Here is a 20,768-nt window from a genome sequence, read left to right on the forward strand (position 1 = left end):
GGGGGGGCTTCTCCCCCCCCCGCACGATGTAGCTGTCAAAATGTTCTATAACCTTTTAACCCTTTTTCCCTGTAAAACTTTTAAAATCAATAAAATTTGAACAATAAAAAAATAATAATGGATCTTTTGCTTTTTAATCAACCATCTATAGGACTGCACTGTTCATTTTTACAGTCTTTTAGATATGAGACTTGTTACTCCAGAACTTTGCCCTCTTGCCAGCTACATTTTGACCATTGTTTTTCCCCTCCCCCCACTTTCTGACTTGGTTCCTCCAATGTCAAAATCATAGTTACTTACTGTTGATCCCAACATCTCCATAAGGCAGAGGCAGCAGTGGTGAGTGCAAGGGATGCTGGGTGTATCTCAGGATAGGATTCCTTCGGTAGATTTGTTCTACCACTTCAGAATTAGCATTATTTTCCTGAAGTAAACAGAAGGGCGCAGGGAGAGAGAAGGTGAGTGACAGGGATGTTTCCAGTGGCTTTGCCTTTTTTCCTCCCAATATACAGGGTGTACGTACCAAAAACCAGGCAATAAGTTTTATTTCTTTCCCAGAGAAAATATTACTGTTAAGGTTGAAAGATCATTACTTTTAATTACATTTAATTATTACAGTAGTTGAACCAGCAATCTTCTACATGTGACATGTATGATATACTAATGATTTAAGCTGCTGATGCAACATAATAGGCAGCCTTTATTATGCTGTACATATATGTGTCTAACGCACCATGAAGGACCTACTACTGTAGGTAAAGTCTGTGCTGAAAAATGCATATGTAGCTGTATAATATTATCAAATGCCCCTGATTTAGTGATGGGGATCGGAATAAAGAGGGTTTTCATTCATTAAAAAGTGCATTTGTGATTTTAAAAAAAGAAAGGCTGGTCAGGACTCTGGAGTTATGTTCATATCCAGAAGGAGATTAAACCATGGCTTCTGGGTACAGCTCAATTAAGACTTTGTGGAACTCACCCGAATGTCACGGATAAGTTGCTGTGTGGGAGTTTCGATGGGAACTTTGCTGTCAATGACTCCTTGGATAGCAGAGGCCCAACGCATGGCTTCATTCAACAACTTCGTGTAGAGGTGGTATGAATGCTTTCTGCCATGCACAGTGATGTTCCAATAACCTGCTGACACAAAAACAACCAAGATGAGGGTGTCACTATTTCAGACCAGTAAATAACAACAAGCAAGGACAATGGAGAAGACAGGAAGAGGTGCTACTCAGCCAAGACATGGAGGCAATATGTTGTGTTCAACTCTAGCGTGATGTAAAGTTAACTGTGCAGCCCAAGGGCTCTGAAAGCTATTGGTTCTGCTATCAGAACGCTAATTAAAACCTCTTTGATGAGGACCGCTCCATCCTTCATTGAATATGGAAACCTATTTTGCTCCAAGAAACCAATGAATGAAGTATTAAGATCCGCAGGTTGTACAATTTTGGTTCAAGAAACATCTGGCCTTCTCAAGTATGAATGCAGAGCTAAGATCTAATTATTATTTTTTCTGTTTTTTTTCCCCCTAGCCAAGCATGGAAGGTAATCAAGTTCTTAGTGGGGAAGCAGAGCAAACCCTTTCTCCTAGCAACCTAATTTCCTCTGGATGGGAAGAGACTTCATTCTACTAATCCAGCATTCAAGGTAAGTGTAAAAGTCTGTTCTGTTTTTCTAAATGTGAATGAATATATGAAGAAAGACCGACTGTATGCCTGAACCTAGTCAAATAATGATATGATATGTGAGAATATGGGTGTGTAAGAACTCACCCACCCATTGTTCTGATATAACCTGTTAATTTAGCCAGCGCTACATGTCTCCCAGGTTTCATTTTCCTAGTCTGATATTATTGGCGTGTACCTCTTAGCTGAGCTGAAGTTGTCCTCATGGTTATCAGCATATATAGGTAGTCCTTGACTTCCAAGAGTTTGTTTAGTGACCATTCAAATTTACAATGGCACTGAAAAAAGTGCCTTATGACCATTTTTCAGTTTCAACCTTTGCGGCGTCCCCATGATCATGTGATTTTGCAACCTTCTGAAAGCAAAGTCGATGGGAAAGCTGCGTTCACTTTACAACCGGGTTACTAATTTGTTAACTGCGGTGGTATTAACAATTGAGGCAAGAAAGGTTGTAAAATGGGCAAAACTGACTTAACAACAGAAATGTTGGGCTCAATTGTGGTCGTAAGCACTGTTCCTTCTAAGGTGCGCGGCTGCGCGGCCGCGCGGCCGCGCAGGTGGCAACAAAACACAGCGCAGCAGTTTCCAACTGCCGCACAGTGTTTTGTACTGTCACAGGCGCCGGAGGCTGGGGAGGTCCTTTGCAGAGGGCTAGAACTGGCCACCCACAAAGGACCTCCCCGGACTTGTTTTGGTGAGCGCGGGATAAACCCTCAAAGCCCCTGCTGCTACTGGAATATCTGCTGCTGCCTCCTCCTCCTCAAACAGCACCACATTTGCTGCCCGATGCTGCGGCAGATTTCCTGACAGTGAGAAGTGAAGCCGCCAAAGCTCCCGCCGGCGCCCCCGCCCATGGCAGCGGCGCCTCCCCCTCTGTTCGGAGCACCTGAGCTGAGCCCCGTGTTACCCCTGCCCCCTCCTCCTCTGCTGTGCTTTTGAGGAGCCATGAGGCCGCGGGAGCCAGTAGGAAGGCGGCGGAGGGCAGCAGGGGGAAAAAAAGCCTCATAGCTTCTCAAAAGCACGGCGGAGGAAGAGAAGGCAGCAGGGGTAACGCGGTGCCCAGCTCAGGTGCTCGGAGTGGAGGGGGACGTGCCGCCGCCGCTGCCACGGGCGGGGGCGCCAGCGGGACCTTTGGCAGCTTCACTCCAAATGTGGTGGTGCTGTTGGAGGAGGAGGAGGAGGCAGCTGTTATTCTGGTGGCGGCAGGGGCTCGTTGGCATCTTCAGCGGCAGCCCTGCCCCCTGTGAAAAAAACCGAAGATGGAGCAGATCCATGCAGATGACGTCGCCGCAACATGACTGGAGGAGGAATTCTGGGAGTTGAAGTCCACAAGTCTTCAAGCTGTAAGGTTTGAAGACCCTGGGTTTTTTTTTTTCTAAAGGGTTAGGGGTGCAAGGGTCTTGTAACTTGACAGCTTTAAGACTTGCACACTTCAATGCCAGAGTTCCTGAGCCAACATGACTGGAGGAGGAATTCTGGGAGTTGAAGTCCACAAGTCTTAAAGCTGTCAAGTTTGAAGAGCCCTTGGGGTTTTTTTTCCTAAAGGGTTAGGGGTGCAAGGGTCTTGTAACTTGACAGCTTTAAGACTTCCGTGCTTCAAATGCCAGAGTTTCTGACCCAACATTTTGGTTGCTAAGCAGGAGGGTTGTTAAGTGATACTATATAACACTTTTAATTAAGCGGGTACCTTGAATAAACATAACTTTGAGTTTCAAATAATACTGATTTTGTTGTTGTCTTAGGTGACACCTGTGAAAAAAATTCAGGTGCTGCTCAGGCATAAAAATGTGCCGCTCAAACACTATACTTTTCTGCTCACACTGAAAAAAAATTAGAGGGAACATTGGTCGTAAGTCGAGGACTACCTGCATTTAACAAACTGATTTAGTCTATTTCTAGAGTCTGGGCATATCTACAACACAGTTATACTTTTTCTACAATAACTGTATCCAGAGTAAAAGGTATTTTGGGGTGATGTTATGGCTAAAGCAGGGGTGTCCAAACTTGGGAACTTTAAGACTTGTGAACTTCAACTCCCAGAATTCCCCAGCCAGAATGGCTGGCTGGGGAATTCTGGGAGTTGAAGTCCACAAGTCTTAAAGTTCCCAAGTTTGGACACCCCTGGGCTAAAGGCAACATTGGACTCATTGTTGCTTTTATGGAATTCCATGTGCACATCAAGCTGCTTTACAAAAGAGATGCTTTTAAGTTTTAATTTTTCCATGTTTCTTTGTATCCTAAATATCTGTGAAATCTGCTGGTTATATGGGCATCTTCTGACATTCTGCTATTCAAGGATTTTTTTTTAGTATCAATTTTTCGTTTTTGTTTTTCATGCGCACTTAATGATTTACAATTATTTCCGAAGATGAGTTTAATCTCATATATTTAACTGATCAGTTGATCAACCTTAAATATTATAATTGCAAATTTTCTATTTACTAATATTATTTTTCACACACTATGTTCTTTCTCACCTTTTTTCCTTTTCGTGTAGCCATTTATTTTATTATTTAAATATTTTAAAATAGACGAAATAAAATGTTGCCCATTTCTGCTCTACATGCAGCATAAAGGCATTTCCCCACAACGTGTTAACTATGGCCATGTCCAAGGACAAATGCAGACATATTTCCACCTATTTATAATTGCAAATAATGAATGCAATAAACTCCTCCAACTTCCTTATAGATAACTCTTACCAGTTTCTTTGAAGATTTTTTCGTCGGGCTGGATCACTGAGCAGAGGCTATTGAGAACAAGTGTCCCAAGCTTGGTGGCAGTGCGTTCAGAAGACTTGTAGTAGTCAAGAGCAGTGCTGGTCAGTACGAACCAGCGTTTCTTCAGCTTCAGGGACAACGTCTTGTTGTTGCTCTGGACCTCCTTATGTAGCCACCCTGGCAGGAAATACAAGATCCATGAACTCAACAAAACTTGTGCTCCTTTAGTACATCTATGCTTCTGGCTGGAGAGGGGGCTGTGGTGAAGCATCGGGTCTTCCTTTTTTACTTTCTAGCTTCACCTTCTGACTTTCTACGTAAAGTAATTGCACTAAGCATAAGTATAATCTTTATTGTCATTGTACTCAAATACAATGAAATTGGTTATATTTGTAAGATTGTACTATATGATGCTGCAGGTGGCTTCCAACAGTTTGGGGTATGGTGTCCTCTAAAAATTGCCATCAAGTAATGTGACAAAAGAGGAAAATTATTAATCCGCGAGGAATAATTATCTTTCATATATTTTAAGTACATGAATTTGTATTAATATAATTGCACCCCGCAAAGTTGCATTTTCTTAAACTAAGCAGCTATTTATTTATTTATTGGAATTTTTATGCAACTCTCCAATCCAGCTTCTGATACATTTGTTCAATAAAAAGTTCAAAATAGCAAAATAGCAGAGCAATTTCACAGATTATTAAATAACTATCAATAATAAATAAAATTACAAACAACAACAAAATGCCCATGACCCATGAGAAACAATAACAAACCAAACACAACCAAGGGAGGGAGCTTTATATTAAGTTTATCATGTTTTGCTCAATATTATTTATACAAACATATATACAGCTGTCATGTATCTTTATAGCAATCCTCACAATCCCCCTGTAGAGCCTTTTAGCAGGTTGCCAGATGATCACCTAATGAATTCCTGGATCAGAATTTAATAGCTTGCTCTTCTAGTCAAGATATTGTCTCAATTCTCCTGGCCATGGACCGCTTTGTGCCCAGCTGTTGACAGGGCTACTCTCTCTGTATGTGAGAAGATTGAACTGTTGGTATTATTCTAGTGAGTGGCTGAAAACGGCACTGTAAAAAGAATCCTTTTACTAGTCGAATGTTTCATCTTCCCACTTTGCCGGGGCATAAAAAGAGCAAAATCCTGATAATTTCTCAATTGATAGTTGGCATTTTCAGCTTCTCCTATGTTTGACAACTCTCCAGAAGAGAACTATAGCTCCCGCACCTCATTGGCTGGGAATTCTGAACATGAAGTTCAACATTTCACACTAAGAAATGATTTAACTGATTGACTATGGAGATTCTCAATCATCCAGGTCATGGTTGTCCCGAAGGTGCTTTTCCAAAAGGCAACTGGATTTTCTTGTTTGTTTGTTTTTCCATTGAAAATGTTGTGCTTCTCACCCAAGAAGTTTCTTCAGTTCTGGAGAAACTGAGGAAGCTTCTTGGATGAGAGGTGAAATGTTTTCAAGGAAAAAAACGAAGAAAGTCCTGTTGCTTCTTGGAAAAGCACCTTTAGGATTTAGCTGATTATTTCTGCCTTGGTCATCTCTGCAACTTCATTATTTTTTATTACCTCTCACAATAAATTCCTGCCCATCAACCCTGGATTCGCCTTTGGGCTTCTGTAGGAGAGAGATCCAGTGGTGCATCTCTTCAGGGATGTCACTGTTGCAATGAATGACTCTATTTGCTGTGATGATCACAAAGGAATTTGGCCTGCAAAATAGAAGGAAGGTACGTCATCTCATCCTTGCCATGGAAAGCTTGCTGTGCTCACCTATTTAACATTTACAGAATTTACTCCCTGGGAAAAGAAATGAATAGCTCTCCTTCCCAAGTCTGAGAGTAGAGATTATGATTATTATGATCGCAATTTTTTTCCTACACTAAACCAGGTGTGGGCTTGGCCAGTGCATGACACATGTGGCCCACGGGCCGCGAGTTTGACAGTCCTGGACTAAACAATTAGGAAGAAAACATACAAGTTTTTATCTTGTGATTTGAAAAAAAAGTATATTTAATATTGTGTCCATTATTGGGGGAAATATATATTGTAAATGCCAGAAACTGGGAAAGATAAGATGTGAATTTAATATTAATATTGAGCTCATGCCTTGCTACTAGGCTTACCACAATGACTGAACATACCTGGAAGTTGAGATAGTCCAATCATCTGATCCAGCCCATTAGTTTTTATGTTCTTAACATAGCAAGCACTCTTTAACACAGGTTCCTTCCTTTTTAGACATTCTTCTCAGAGAATCAGATAAAATGGATTCTCTTGACCAAAACACATGGCCAGGATAATTTGCATTGACTCTCCCTTGCCCATACAGTTAAACTGTGGGCTAAACATACAACTCTATTACAGAAAGTATGCCTCTACCATCAAAACATCTCAGTTTATTTAGTTGCATCATTATAATCAACACTATTATTTAAAATAACGTTTTTCTGAAATCCAAATCTAAGCTGATTTTTATTGATCTTGAGTTTATGCTTTTTTCAAAGATGTAAAAAATCAGGAGCACCTTTTGTATCAAATTTTGTTTTTCAAAAGACGCTAACAATATTTGCCATTTAGACCAACATGGACCTCCTCCTCCTCTCCACGTGCCTATGGTGAAGGATTCAAAGTTCACTCCATCCAGAAAACCCACTCATTACTATGGGGTGATTGTACAAGTACGAGCCTTAGCTTCCTGCTGTGTGTAACATTTTATTCATTTATTTTATTTATTAAGAAAATCTATATGACCTCCCAACTCGCAGTGACTCTTTTATTTCTGTAAGAGGCTTACAGAAATAAAACTCCAACACAAAACCCAATAACACCACCCTCCCCGACAACCATCAAACCAACCACCTGATGGGCTCTGTATCCTCTGGGGCTTCCCACGGCCATTGGCAAAACCAAGTTTTTAAAGGATGTCAAACTACAGACCAATGTTATTTTGCTCTGCAGAAGAGGGGAGCCACCCCAGCAGTGGTAGGTTGCAGGCAGTACGCCCCAGTATGGGCGTACTGGAGCCTGCCCGGAGCACCGGGTACCGTTCCATTCCGGTGCTCCGGAGGGCCCACCCGAGCTCCTTACCTGTCCTTTAAGCCTTTGGCACTTCCGCGCACACACATGGCATCTACAGCGCCTGTGCGACACTCCACCAAGCAGCTGGAGCATTGTGGAGGCTTGCGGAGGTATCGCAGGTAGGTACGACGCATGCGCACACCGCGCGCGTCCATGTAGGTGATGCCGGGCTCGTTCCAACCGTACCAGTTGGAACGGGATCAGGAACCCACCACTGCACCCCAGGGTGGGAAATTGTGCAAATATGCTTCTCAAACACGCGTATTGGAGGGGTTACTCACTATACATATTGTTCAAAATAATCTGAGGAATAAAACAGTCCTAACAGCAGAACTGTAAACTTACAGCTACCAAATATTACTCAGAGGAGAGTAGTAGGTTTTGGCATCAATGACTACACATCAAAAAAACACCAATGCCCTTAGAAAGGTAGTAAAAATGGCTGAAGTCACTTTAAGCAGCTCTTTGTTGCAATTATAGTTTATATAAATATGTGATTCATGAATTTAAATGTATTTCCCTATAGCAATGCTGCCAGTAATGTTAAAATTATAGAAGGGGAAAAAAAACTAATGAGAAAACAATCACAATCTAATTAAATACAAAGCTTACCTGTCAGGATTATCAGATGCACAGACAGAATCAATAAAACCAACATCAAGGGTTCCCTTTAAAATAACAACATGAAGTTATAACAGTAAATATAGAACTGGTACACTTACAAAACTTCATATTTTCTTTCCTGCCTTTTTTCCTTAAATTTGTTTTAGATGAACCAATAATGACCAAGGTGGTTAGGAGTTAGTTGGCTTCTTAAATGACTGAAATTTAAGCACTTTGTGCCCTGCCTCTGTCTCAGCTCAAAATAGGATATTAGGAACCCCAAATATCCTCTTCATCCACCCATAGTAGCAGACTGACCATACAAACACACTTCTGTTCCAGGTGCAGTGGATGCACAAAAGGACCTATCATCAATTTCCAGAGAATCTTTATTACACTGTCTGTGGTGGCCTAGAGCAAGGGTTCCCAACTCCTGGTCCACGGCCTGCCAAAAAACAGGTCATGCAAACAAGCGAAGCCCCATCCGTGGGATACATGCGAAACCACGCCCCCTCCAGTCCACAGAAAAACTTCTCTCCATGGAATCTGTCCCTGCCCAAAAGATTGGCGGGGGGGGGGGGGGCAGCAGCGCTGGACTATAGTACCTATTGTTGCGATTAATGGCATCAGCTAATGAGGGCTTTTAGTTTACAGTTTTGGACTGGATCTTCTATGTTGATTCTATGAGATGCCAATTTTGATCAGCATTTGATTATCATTAAGACATAGCCAACTATTGAATTCATAAGACAACAGAATCATTCCAGTGTCATGTTCTCCTAATTGTTGCTCACCACTGCATTCTTTGGGTTGGCTTGTTCATCTTGCATTTCTCTCAGCTGTTGCTCTGTGGCACTATGCACATGACTTAGGACATTAAACCAGTCACTGTCAAAATAAAATAATAAATAATCAGAATCCGTTTTAGATGGCCAGCAATACCAGGCTTATGTAATTTACTAGGCAGATGGATCATTACTTAAATCATGTGGAATTATTCCTCCTGAATATTTCCTACAAAGTTAACAAATTATTAAATGCTAGCTGTATGTTTTCTATGGAACCTTTGTAAGGTACTAGTTTATTCTAAGTTCAACAATTGCATTTATCAGGTTTTGCTTTCTATTAAGGCTAATGAATGCGATCATGCATAATAAATCACAAGCTATTAATCACGGTTTGTTGGATATAGCCAATTGTGATTTAACCAACAAACTGCCTGGATTTAGATAATACAATAAGCCAAAAGAAAAAAAAAGAAAATGTATGTGATAATTTGTTACTGACAGATGGTGATTTCCCAAGATATTGGGTACAGGCCTTTCTCAGTTCTGCTAGGTAACAACTTTTAGAAGGACCTAATGTGATTCTTTCAATGCAGATTGTATCATATGTTGTTCTCATAATCTGACATAAGATAAGGAGGATAAGTTATTACTTTAGACTGGAACACAGCTTATGAAAAAGCCAATAGTGAGGGCCAGTTTGAATACAGTCTGAAGCTGTGGCATGGAACATACAATTCACAAAGACTAAAAAGGCCATTAATGTATTGGTTTCATTAAATAAATCATCCAATTTAAACTATAATATGGCACAAACAGATACAATAGAGTTAAACACCTTCAGATGATGAAAGCTTTACATAGTAAGCATACATTACTACTATTTTTCACTGTCAGATATTCAGGTATTAAGTCTTCCGAGTAATGTTCTGACTCTTGAATCATAATATAGCAAGATAGAAGTGGAAGTGTCTGTAATTATGTGCTACTTTAGCAGAGATTACACATTTTCTATGCCAGTTCAATGGAGCTTATGAATTGGTTGCAAGGAGGATCTTATCGCTTCACAAAGGAAAACCAGTTGGTATTTCTAGGAGTTGGATCTGCAGAGGAAAAGTCTCAAAGACAGACACAACTTTTGTTTTACCCATACCTGGCATCCTCTGGTGACTCCGCCACTATATGGTAAACCCGATCACCTGTCACAATATCGAGGGCATTCTCTTTCTCGTGAATATCCACAATTTCCCTGCAAAAGACCATGCATTAAGAGTCAGACTGCCAAAGCTATGCAATAAACTTTAGCCTTTCTCTCTTTGGCATGTTTGGCTTTAAGGAAGTTTGGAGCTCCTCTTGTCTTATAGAAGCAGCTCAGATCATCCTTCCTGGCAAGGTCAAACATACAAGAAAGAACAACAAAGGAGATTTTAGTGTTAAGCAAACATTTCATAGTCAGAGACCTAAAAGCACTTCTTGCTACAGCAGCCATCAGCAAATTCAACAACTGAAGATCAAGGAGCTTCCTAAGACTAGGAAGACAGTCGCATCCAAATCAGGCTGAACCTCAATCCCCAAGTCAAGTTTCATATTTCCCAAAAGCGCCATTGTCTTGTCTGGATTTAACCAACTTGTTCTAATTCACCTAACCGTTATTAAATGCAGGTAGTATTGAAGTATGCTAAGCGCTTCCTTGGATTAAGAGTAGAAATTAGTTTCATCAAAATACTAACAATAGCCCACTCTAAAACGCCTGATGTCTCCCAGCAATTTCATATAGCTATTGAGCAGCATGGGAAATAAGACGCAAGGTGTGAGGTAAGTGAACAGCAATATCCCAGCAGCATTGATGGATATACACCGCTGGAAAAAATTATATTCCCAAGGACCAATGCGACTCGATAATTCAGAAGGATATCATAGTTAGTGGTATCAATAGTTTAGCACTTCCTCCATATGGCTATGTATGTTTTCCACCTCAAAATGACTAATGATAATGCATTAATTTTTGATAATAGTAGGTTTAGTGTGTAGTTAACAGCTCCTTACATTTGGATACAGTTTGGGGATCTAGAGTAGCTCTCAAGGCTGATTTAATTTTTCATACAAATCAGTTAGAAAAATCCAAATAAGAGTAGGAAAGTAGCCTAACATTAAAGATGGAGCTAATGGAAAGTTAGAAGGAACAGGAGGGTGAAGTACAAGTAATGAATATCATAGAGACAAATAGAAATCAAACTGACTGGAGAGTTTTCAGACAAGAACAATTTTGCATGAATGAGAACATTGGAATTCAAAAGTTTAAAATATCTCCCTTCTGAGTGATGCCAATTTTCTTTCACAGCTTTTAAGTACTCTGGGCCCTAGATTTTAAAATTATTTCTCTAAAGACCAGGCTGCTGAGAATTCTGTTCTTTTCCTTCCAACAGTGTACAAAGAAGTAAAATAATGAGTTTGGTTAAATGGTTGAGCCTTGTTTTCCTTGAAAGGAGAGACATAACAGCATTGCCCGTACTTTGCTTTCCTGATATCAATTGTTCCTTTCAGCTTTTCTTCACTGTCATTCTCAAAATACATCAGTTTGGCCTCTCTCAGGACAAACCAGCGCCGTTTCCAATTCCGTCGAGATAACGTGGACATGCCTCCTCCTTTCTTATAAAGCCAGCCCGACTTTAAGGCCTCCTGTTTGGCTCGGAACCACATAAAGGCCTCGTTTTTTAGGACACACCAACGCCGCCTCCAAGGGTTCATCAATCCCCCTGCAAGGAAAAGAAACCAAGCTGGAAAAATCTGACAATATAACAATAGATTGCTATTCTTGTCCACAACTGTAAGATTACCCTAAAAAATGAAATACTTCCTCTAAGTATAGTTCATATCTACTTATTATTTAAACAATTCATATGGCTGCTCATCTCACTACTGTGCCTTTGGAGGCTGACAACGAATTGTGATAAAAAAATACTAAGCCCATAAAAAGAAAAAGTTACAAAAATCAATATGCACATGGGACTGATAGGCTCTATTGGGCAATCAGAATAGCAGTTACTTCCTGCGGTGGGATACAGACATGGAGAACTCCAAGGCCAACAGGGAGCGATCCAGAGGTTGTATTCAGCCGGTTCTATCTGGTTCGGGTGAAACAGTAGTGACGGGTGCGGGAGGCTTCGCCTACCAACCCCGACGTAATGCATGAGCACTGTGCATGCGTAGAAGAAGGTGCACATGCGCAGATGAAGTGCGTGCGCTCACATTTGCGAAGCGGTAGGGAAGATAAGTGAATCCCGTCGCCGGAGTGATCCATCCATAAAAATAAACCAATGGGAATAGCTTCCAAATCACTCTGATTGCCAATATCAAAATAAAAACTTACATCCCACAATTTACTTACCGTATTTTTCGGAGTATAAGACGCACCTTTTTACTCCAAAAAAGAGGGTGAAAATCTGGGTGCGTCTTATACTCCGAATGTAGCCACCTGGGTCATCTGAAAAAGGAGTAGGCGAAGCGGGCGCTGCAATGATTATGATGGCTGGAAAGGAGAGAGGTTTCGCTTTCAGAGCTCCCGCTCAGCTGGGCTCCAGGGAGGGCTTAGGCAGTGTCAGCAGTGGCAGCGGCTCCTCACATTGCTGGGGAGTGAAGTCATTGTGGCCATTGTCTCCCCTGAGCTGCCCGCTGAATCTCTGAAGTACCCTTTGCTTGCAGTAGGAGGAGGGCGAGGGCAGAGTATACCAAAGCCTCTGAGTAACTGGGAAAGAAAGCCGAGCTTGGAACCTGCCGAAAACTACCACCCGAAGAGCACGCTTTTCTTTCCCAGTTACTCAGAGGCTTTGGTTTAAGGAGGCGCTGCTTTAGGTTGCCCTCCTCCTCCTCCTGCAAACGAAAGGTGCCTCAAGGATGGTAGATTTCTCAGAATGATAGATTGGGAAGTTAAAAACCTGAAATGGGGTACAATCAAGCTTGATTCAAAGGCTTTGGCTCCTGAGAATCCGGAGAGATTGGGGAGGGGGGAGGAAGGGAAGGGAAGAGGAACAATCTCCTTTTTACGAAAGCTTTTCTCAGAACACTAGATTGGGAAGTTAAAAACCTAGTATGGGACACAATCGACCATTGACTTACCTGAATGGTCCTTCTATGTGCGCTGCAAGGGGAATCCAAGCATGGGTTAACTTGTATTGTCGAGTCAAAATAGCCAGCTCACGTGCCACACAACTAACTGTAGCAGCTGTGGGTTCGGGTGAATGAGAGCTCCCTGGGAAAGGTGTATCCGATCGTCCAGGATTCTCCAGGGGCGTGAGATGGAGAGATAGACAGGGGCGGCGTGACCACATTGGAGCGATCAGGAGGACGTCCGCCCGCTCCTCTAGGATTTTGCGAATAACAAGCGGAATGATTGGTAGAGGCGGAAAAACGGCCCTCCGGCCATGGGCTGCGAAGCGCGTCGGTGCCCTCCGCCCCCGGTGTTTGGTATCTGGTGTAAAACCTCGGCAGTTGGGAGTTGTGAGGCTGCGCAAAGAGGTCCACTTCGGGTCGGCCGAACCTGGGACAGAGTTCCTGGAACAGGGCCGGATGGAGACGCCACTCCACCTGGTTCACCGTGGCTGTGCCTGATAGGTGCGCCGCTCGAATCGATAGTAGGCAGCTCTCTGTCCAATGGTGGAATCTCTCCACTTCCAACATCAAGGACCTGGACCGCTTGACATGACCCTTGGAGGCCACGTTGTTGGTGAGGACTAACACATGGTCGGCCGTCACCAGGTCCCGAAATTTGTGGAGGGCTAGCCAAATGGCCCGAAGCTCCAGCCAGTTGATGCTGTTCCGGGGTTTTTTGGGCAGTCCAGTGTCCCTGTGCCACCCGGTCCAAAGCGTGAGCTCCCCAGCCGAATAGACTCGCACCCATCGTTACTACGATGCGGTCTGGCTCCTTGAAGGGGCATCCCTTGAGTAGTTTGGAGGATGTCCACCATCGGAGCAATCGTATCACCTTGGCCATTTTGAAGCCACCTCCGAGGGACAGCCGGAAGGGGCACGTTTAGCGTTTCACGCCCAAACGGCACCTACGTCATTAATGGCTTGTTCTGGGAGCTAAGGAGGTCGGTTTGCCATCTCTCTGCTCCAGCGCACGCAGTTGCTTTGCAAGTATTTACAGTTGTTCCACTTCGGCCTTTCTGGCAATCACCTCTGATATTGAGACGTGAGCTGAGCCTTTAAGCTCCCTGTTATTAATTATGGTGATCGTTCCATCTCCGGAGGCAGCGCTGGGGCTTCTACCTCTTCCCTGCTGCATTCCGAGGCCGCTGGGGCCAGCACTACGGTGGGGAGAGCCAGCACTAGGGCTGCTAGCCACAGGGCTCGCGCTTCATCCGCGGCTCCAGCTAGGGCCACCAAGCGCAAAGACAAAGGTAAATTAAAAGCCCCTGTGGCCACCAACAGGTCACCTCCGGCCTTAGTAGCTGAAGGCCCCCTCACCCGGTTCTCCCTTCATTTGACTGGGATATAGGGTTGGTCTCCGGACCTCCCTAACACACTGGAACTAACTACTGAGGAAGGGGAATTGGGGCCCCAATCTCCCCCGATCCTTCTGAGGCCAGGCCAGCCTCAGCTTCAGCGCCCATGCGTTCGGAGCCTACAGCCATGTTTACCCCCAGAGCTGCTGGGCTGAGTCTTGAGGAAGGTTCTGAGTTTAACCTTCCCCCTGCACTACAAAACTTGATCTCAGCAGCCATCGCACAGGATGTGGATGCGGAATTGCATTGCAGGGCCGAGACCTAGGGTTGCAACCTCAGCTAAGGAAACCTTTAATTCCCAGGCTGAACCCCCCATCACCGCTTTCCTCAGTCTACAGTGAAGGATCAGTGTTAGGTGAGGAGGAAGGGGTGGCAGATCTGGAACTCTCTGATGACGAGGGCCTAGTGCAGGACAAGCCCACCTTTTCCAGCTTGTTCCAGCCTGCTTTATTTAAATCTCTTATACAAGGCCAAAGCAACGACCAATAAGGGCGGCTCTTCCACCCAGGCTAGTACCGCGGTAGGACTTAATCCCACAGAGCGGTTGTTCGCTGAGCAGATACAGGAACAGGATGCCATTCCCTTTCCAAAACTGTTTTTGGACGTCGTTCAAAAACAATGGGCTCAACCAACTGCTCCCCCCCGCCCCCAGCAACAGGGACAGGAAGCCCTACACCTCCACCCCTGAACTGGACCGGATTCTCCAATACCCTACAGTGGACCCTCCAGTTGCGCCCTTGTCCTCGCCAGCCTTGATCCCATCCAAAATTTCGGAGGGCCTCAAGGCTGAGGACCGTAAGGCCAAGCTGGTCATTTGCAAGACGCACCAGGCAGCTGCCTGGGCGTTGCGGGCTGCCACAGCAGCCTCGTTCTTCAACAGGACTTTCCTAGTGTGGCTCAGGCAATTATAGGCCAGGCTTGCTCCTGATGATATGCGCCTCCACCAAGACGTCAACAAACTGGTGGCAGCGCTAGAGTTTTCCTCTGAGGCCACCCTCAATGCGGCCAAATTTGCGTCTCATAGTATCCAATGTTGCTTCCGTTGCTTCCCGTTGCCTCCTCTGGCTCCGTCATTGGCAGGCAGACCTACGTTCCAAATAGCCTCCACCCCATTCAAAGGTGGTTCACTCTTTGGTGTGGCGTTAGATCCTATCTTAATTTGCCCCTTCAAAATCTTGGTGCGTCTTATACTCCGGTCCGAAAAATACGGTACACCTGTACTATTTATGATTTTATTGAAAAGGAAAATAGGGGTATTTTTTAAAGAAAGAAAAAAACCATAAACCCACTATACAAATTTCCTGTTCTTTTTTTTCTACACAAAGGACTCATACATTTGATTGCTGTTATTTTTTGAAGCATTACTATACTGTTATTATAGAAGAAGCTTGCTACAGTTGGGCAAATGTGGTTCACAAAAAACAATGTGCCAAGAGTACAGGATCTGGATTTGTTTCCCCCTCCTACAAAGCTCAACATATACTCCTTAAAGAAATCCTGAAGGTCTAGGGTTCTGAAAATAACTTACTTCTAAAATGGGAGGAGTGTCTTAGATTCACTGAGAATATAGTAATGAAGACAAATTATTATTTTCCTCTCTGCTTTACCCTTCAACACAGAGTTCATCTTAAGTTCAGGGCTGTCTTCCTTTCAGGAATTATGTAGTCTTCACTTTAGCCCCAGCCACAGAAATAAGATAGCCTCCCTGTATATTATCTTTGAAGCTGTTTGGGAAAGGGATGGAGAAAGCATTCAAATAAATTATAAACCTCGATTGGGAGTGGGAAGCATTATCTTGGTTTCAGAACATTATCTCATCGGGTGCCAATATCTATTGGCCAAGTAATTTGATAATTTTAGAGCTAGCTACAAAGTTTTTAAACTTTAAGAAAAGCCACTGGGCAGTCCTGAAAAAATAGCCAGAATAGAGTATGTGGATGGGTAGAGAGTATGTGGATAGAGTATGCACATGGCAAGGAGAGGAGAGTAAGAAAATACCTGTGGGCATTTATAGAATACCTGGAGGGGCGGTATGCAAAAGAAATATCTAGACCTCCTTCATTCTAATATGAAACACAGTTTATCTATCCATAAAGGTGATCTAGAAACTTGATCTAGAAACAACTATCAAAAAACCCTTTGAAACCCCTTCTCTAAAAAGATATATTTTATACTGGAACGAATACAGGACCAAGTAGCAAAAAGAGAAAAGAAAGAATGTACCCACTTAAGATGAGTGATTGCAGAAGCAGACAACATGCTAAATTCATGGAACTGAGAAAACTCCTTACCTTTCATGTAGAGATAGCTGTGAAAATATGCGGGCCCAGATCCATTGAACAGAGTGACTCGGCCACTACAGAATTCTTCATCTGTGTCCATGTAAGTATCCCCTTCTTCATCTTTGGTATCTAAAAACTAGGAGAGAAATGAATTGTTGTTATTTGGTAACTATCCAACTTCTATTACATGTTAGATAAATTGACTTCCTGGGTATAATCACAACTGTACATAATCAGTTGGATCAAAACCCCTCATTCAAGAATTCATTTTAAAAATGAATGAGAAAAAAGTATGACTAGTAGCAAGTTGGATGGAGTGCAGTGAAGGGCCAGGTTAGGAACAGAAATGGATCAATCTGGAGAAAGTCTATTTATGTGGTCATCAAGAATCAAAACTGACTTAATGCACATAATCAATCAATCAATCAATTATAGCAGCCATATATAAATAACAGCATGGAGGAAAATACCAGAGGATGATATTTAAACATATCACAATGTTGTCTAAAGTTGTCTAATTGAATTATATGCCTTGAGAGATCTTCTTTTTTAATAACACAGTTAAGAAAAATTAATTTGCTAAGGAAAATTTGCATTAAGTAATTTAGCACTTTCTTGATGGGCAAAATATTTCTTCAGTCAATTTGCCCCATAAGGAAATTAAATCAGATTTGGATCCAGCAAGAAGGAAGCAAAGATATATTGAGATTGGTGAAGGAAATAACTATTGAGAATGACTTCAGGATTACTTAGATAGAAGATTTAGAGTATTAATGCTAACCTAATATGTAAAATCTGAACACAGAGTCTATGGCTCAGGCAACAGAACAATTTAGAAACAACCATTGAACACTATTTCAAGGTCAAAAGAAGTGTGCCTACTTTGATATCAACTTTCTCCTATCATTTTTACAATGGAAAGCATTCTCTACTATTAATGGTTCTTATCTGAATATACACTCATATACACACACATAAGCAGTCTCATGGGGAAATATGAAGCTGTAATAATAGGAAGAGTCCAGTGACTGAATATATAAAAACTGACATGGATTACATATAAATGATCTAAGTATTCCCGAGATAGATAGATAGATAGATAGATAGATAGATAGATAGATAGACAGACAGACAGACAGACAGACAGACAGACAGACAGACAGACAGACAGACAGACACAAAATAGTGCTGCAAACAGTTCATTAGGTTTGCATAATAAGTAAACCATAAACAAATGCATTGTCACAGCAGATTAACCAACAGAGTGAAAGACATGTTACAATGGACTGAACAACGTATGTGTCTCTGAGGGCATGTGAAAATAATAATTTTATTCTGCCTTTCCTCCATTATGGAACTCAAGCCAATGTTACTCTTTGGAATTCATGGATTAAACTTGACAATGATATCAATTAAAGAAATATTAACGATATTATCACTTATGCAAGATGAAACAGGTTAACAACAGGACTATTCAACTGCAATGGTTATGAACATTTCTCACCGAGTCCAAGCTGCCACGATTGGAATCCACACCGTTGCTAAGAAAATTGCGCAGGACCTCCTCCCTGTTCAGTGGCTCAATTGATGTGCTGCTGATATCTACAATGCCATCATATTCCTCATGGTCATAATCTGATTCCACATCTGGAGGCAAACTGTAAATGGGATCTTCCACCTCTACCATGTCGTTCTGCGTTACTTCCGAGCCCATCCAGTATATGCTTTTCAGATGTTCTTTCTGAGGGCTTCCAGCTCCCTCAATAGAAGGAAGCAGAGCATTGCCTTCTCTGTTCTCTTCCTCCCCAGACACTGGCATATTTGGAGATGTGTCTTCTTCTGAATAATAGTTATCACTGGTCCTGGTGCTACTGTCCTGGTTCAGCAGACTTGGGCTGGGGACTGGCGGCCCTTCTTCATCTGCAGGAAAACCTTCATCTTCTTCTTCCTCAGCTAGCGGAGCAACAAGGCTACATTCAATATTGAGAGTTCCTTCATTAGACAGGGAGCGTTCTAAGTTTTGCACACTTTCATCCAGGTTCCCAAAATCTAAAAGTTCTAAGAACTCCTGTGCAACCCTAGATGCTTCTTTCTCCAGCTTCTGTATTTCTTCCTCCCGCTGCCGCTTCATCTCATTCTTGGTATTCTCACATGTAATGGACACATGATCTGCCTTCTGTTGCCACTGCAGCTTCTCAATTTCCCTTTCCAAACGCAGAATCTCCTCCATTTGACGCTGTTCCTCTTCCCGCAGTGGATGGTTCTCCTTCTGGGTTTTTAGTACCTCCATCTGATTTGAAAATGCAAGAAAATAACTAACTTTCATAAATCGTTCTGAAAATTCGGGTGCTATCATAACAACCAAGTGGTGCTTCATTGTTCCCCAGTTCGCAAGATTTTTTTAATTTTAACTTTTCAAAGATACAATATGGAATATTTACTAAATCCCCCAAAGCTGAATGTAATTCAAAAAAAGATTGTCATGGGTAGTGTATCTCCTTTGATACACTAGTATTTGTATGGTATTTACAACAACAACAACACCCACCTCAAAGACAACTGTCTGATGCATGATTGAACCAATGTTTTCTTAATGCTTTTCAAACAGGCCCATATTAAGAAACTGAATTCACTGGAACTCTTCTGTGAATATCTGTGATTCTAATCCAATTTAGAGTCCCGCTCAAAATGAAACCATTGACTATTTTAGAAAAATAGTCAAAATCATATTAAATTTTTAAATTTTGTAAGTTTTTAGCACTATCAAATTCTGAAAATAGAGTTTTAGAGATGAAAGCAAAAAGTTTCCCTAGGCGTGCCACTGAGATGTTGTATTGATTTAGACTTCTGTATGAATGCGCAGAACCCAGTTCCTAAAATATTGACTCCATTTTTGATAATTCCCTGAAATTTTCTGCATGACTTGCAAAAACAAATATCATCCTTCTGTTGCTGGTTGGCTCAAGAAGAAAAGAAATTGTCAATACAGTTTCAGAAGTTTCTTTCTCAAGTCAGGTAGCAGCTTTGGGCATGGTGTATGTAGATTTGAGACAATTAAGGGCATTAAGAGGACAATGTTAAAATTCCCTGTCCACTTTACATCACATATATTTTGATTTAAAAATGATGCACTGTAAAATCAAATGTGCCCTAGAATCATTTCAGAGAAATGCACACAGCTAATAGCGCACTAAGAAAAAGACAAGGCGGATAGGTTAGGATTTTTGTTAAGATATTTAAATTTAATAGCTGGAGCTGTGGGATTGTTCAGTGTGCCAGAACACACAATTATGGTTGATTGTGGCTCCTGTGTGAGGCAATCTGCACTGTGATTGGTTGCTGTGGGTGTGGAAGGGGAGTTTCCCTTTTTTCCCCTGCCTTTTTCTTCTGTGTGCCTTGTATGTTCTGTGATTTACCTGATGATGCTCCAGTTTTCCTGACTATCTAGTTTGCTGTGTATATAGATGTGAAATATATTTATTTGCATAAAGCTACAACTTCGTGTCTCTGACTTCATTCAAACATCAGCTGTTCAATTCTCTGACAGTTCTGCTGGGGATCCTGAAGAAGAGGTGGAAGATTGGAGAAAGAAGAGGACGTACCTGAGCTATCTGCAGTGCTGCTTCCAACTGTTCCTTTTTCCTGTTCAAAATAAGAAAGCAGTTATCCAATAAAATACACAGCCTGCCAGAAATTTCATAAAGAAGTAACAGATAATCACACTCTCTTTCAATTTCTAGTACGGAAAAATCAATGTAATTTTAAAAGACATACCTGCCTTTGTTATTTATGTCTTAGTTAAAAGCTTCCTTCAAAACCATAGAATTTATTACAGCACATTTAATTAAAAGCTTGGGTTTTCTGAAGATTGAATTTTCTTAAAAAGTGTTAGAGCAGAAACTGACTGCTACTTGATATATATGGACCATTCACAATGCGGACTGCCTGTGGCTAATGAAAAGAAATTAAAGTTTGCCTTATGATGAATAAGAAATCATCATCATAAAAAATATTATTTAATTAAATTTGAAGAAGCACTGAGGTTAAGACAGGAGAACACCTGGATTT

General features: G+C 41.9%; 1 protein-coding gene across 1 annotated transcript in view; it reads right to left on the bottom strand.

The window, feature by feature from the left end:
* LOC309383487 (unconventional myosin-X-like) overlaps positions 1-20,768 on the bottom strand; it is a 135,608-nt gene that overhangs the window by 17,403 nt on the left and 97,437 nt on the right. The window contains exons 24-34 of the mRNA XM_081936100.1: positions 20,303-20,342; positions 18,205-18,990; positions 16,710-16,836; positions 11,427-11,670; positions 10,068-10,163; positions 8,924-9,017; positions 8,139-8,194; positions 6,015-6,157; positions 4,391-4,585; positions 980-1,137; positions 301-424 (exon numbers count right to left, since the gene is read on the bottom strand). Coding sequence (XP_081792226.1) covers positions 301-424; positions 980-1,137; positions 4,391-4,585; positions 6,015-6,157; positions 8,139-8,194; positions 8,924-9,017; positions 10,068-10,163; positions 11,427-11,670; positions 16,710-16,836; positions 18,205-18,990; positions 20,303-20,342 — 2,063 coding nt within the window. The remainder of the gene's footprint in view (positions 1-300; positions 425-979; positions 1,138-4,390; positions 4,586-6,014; positions 6,158-8,138; positions 8,195-8,923; positions 9,018-10,067; positions 10,164-11,426; positions 11,671-16,709; positions 16,837-18,204; positions 18,991-20,302; positions 20,343-20,768) is intronic.

Source organism: Natrix helvetica (assembly GCF_964273705.1).
Source record: "Natrix helvetica genome assembly, chromosome: 1".
NCBI lineage: Eukaryota > Metazoa > Chordata > Lepidosauria > Squamata > Natricidae > Natrix > Natrix helvetica.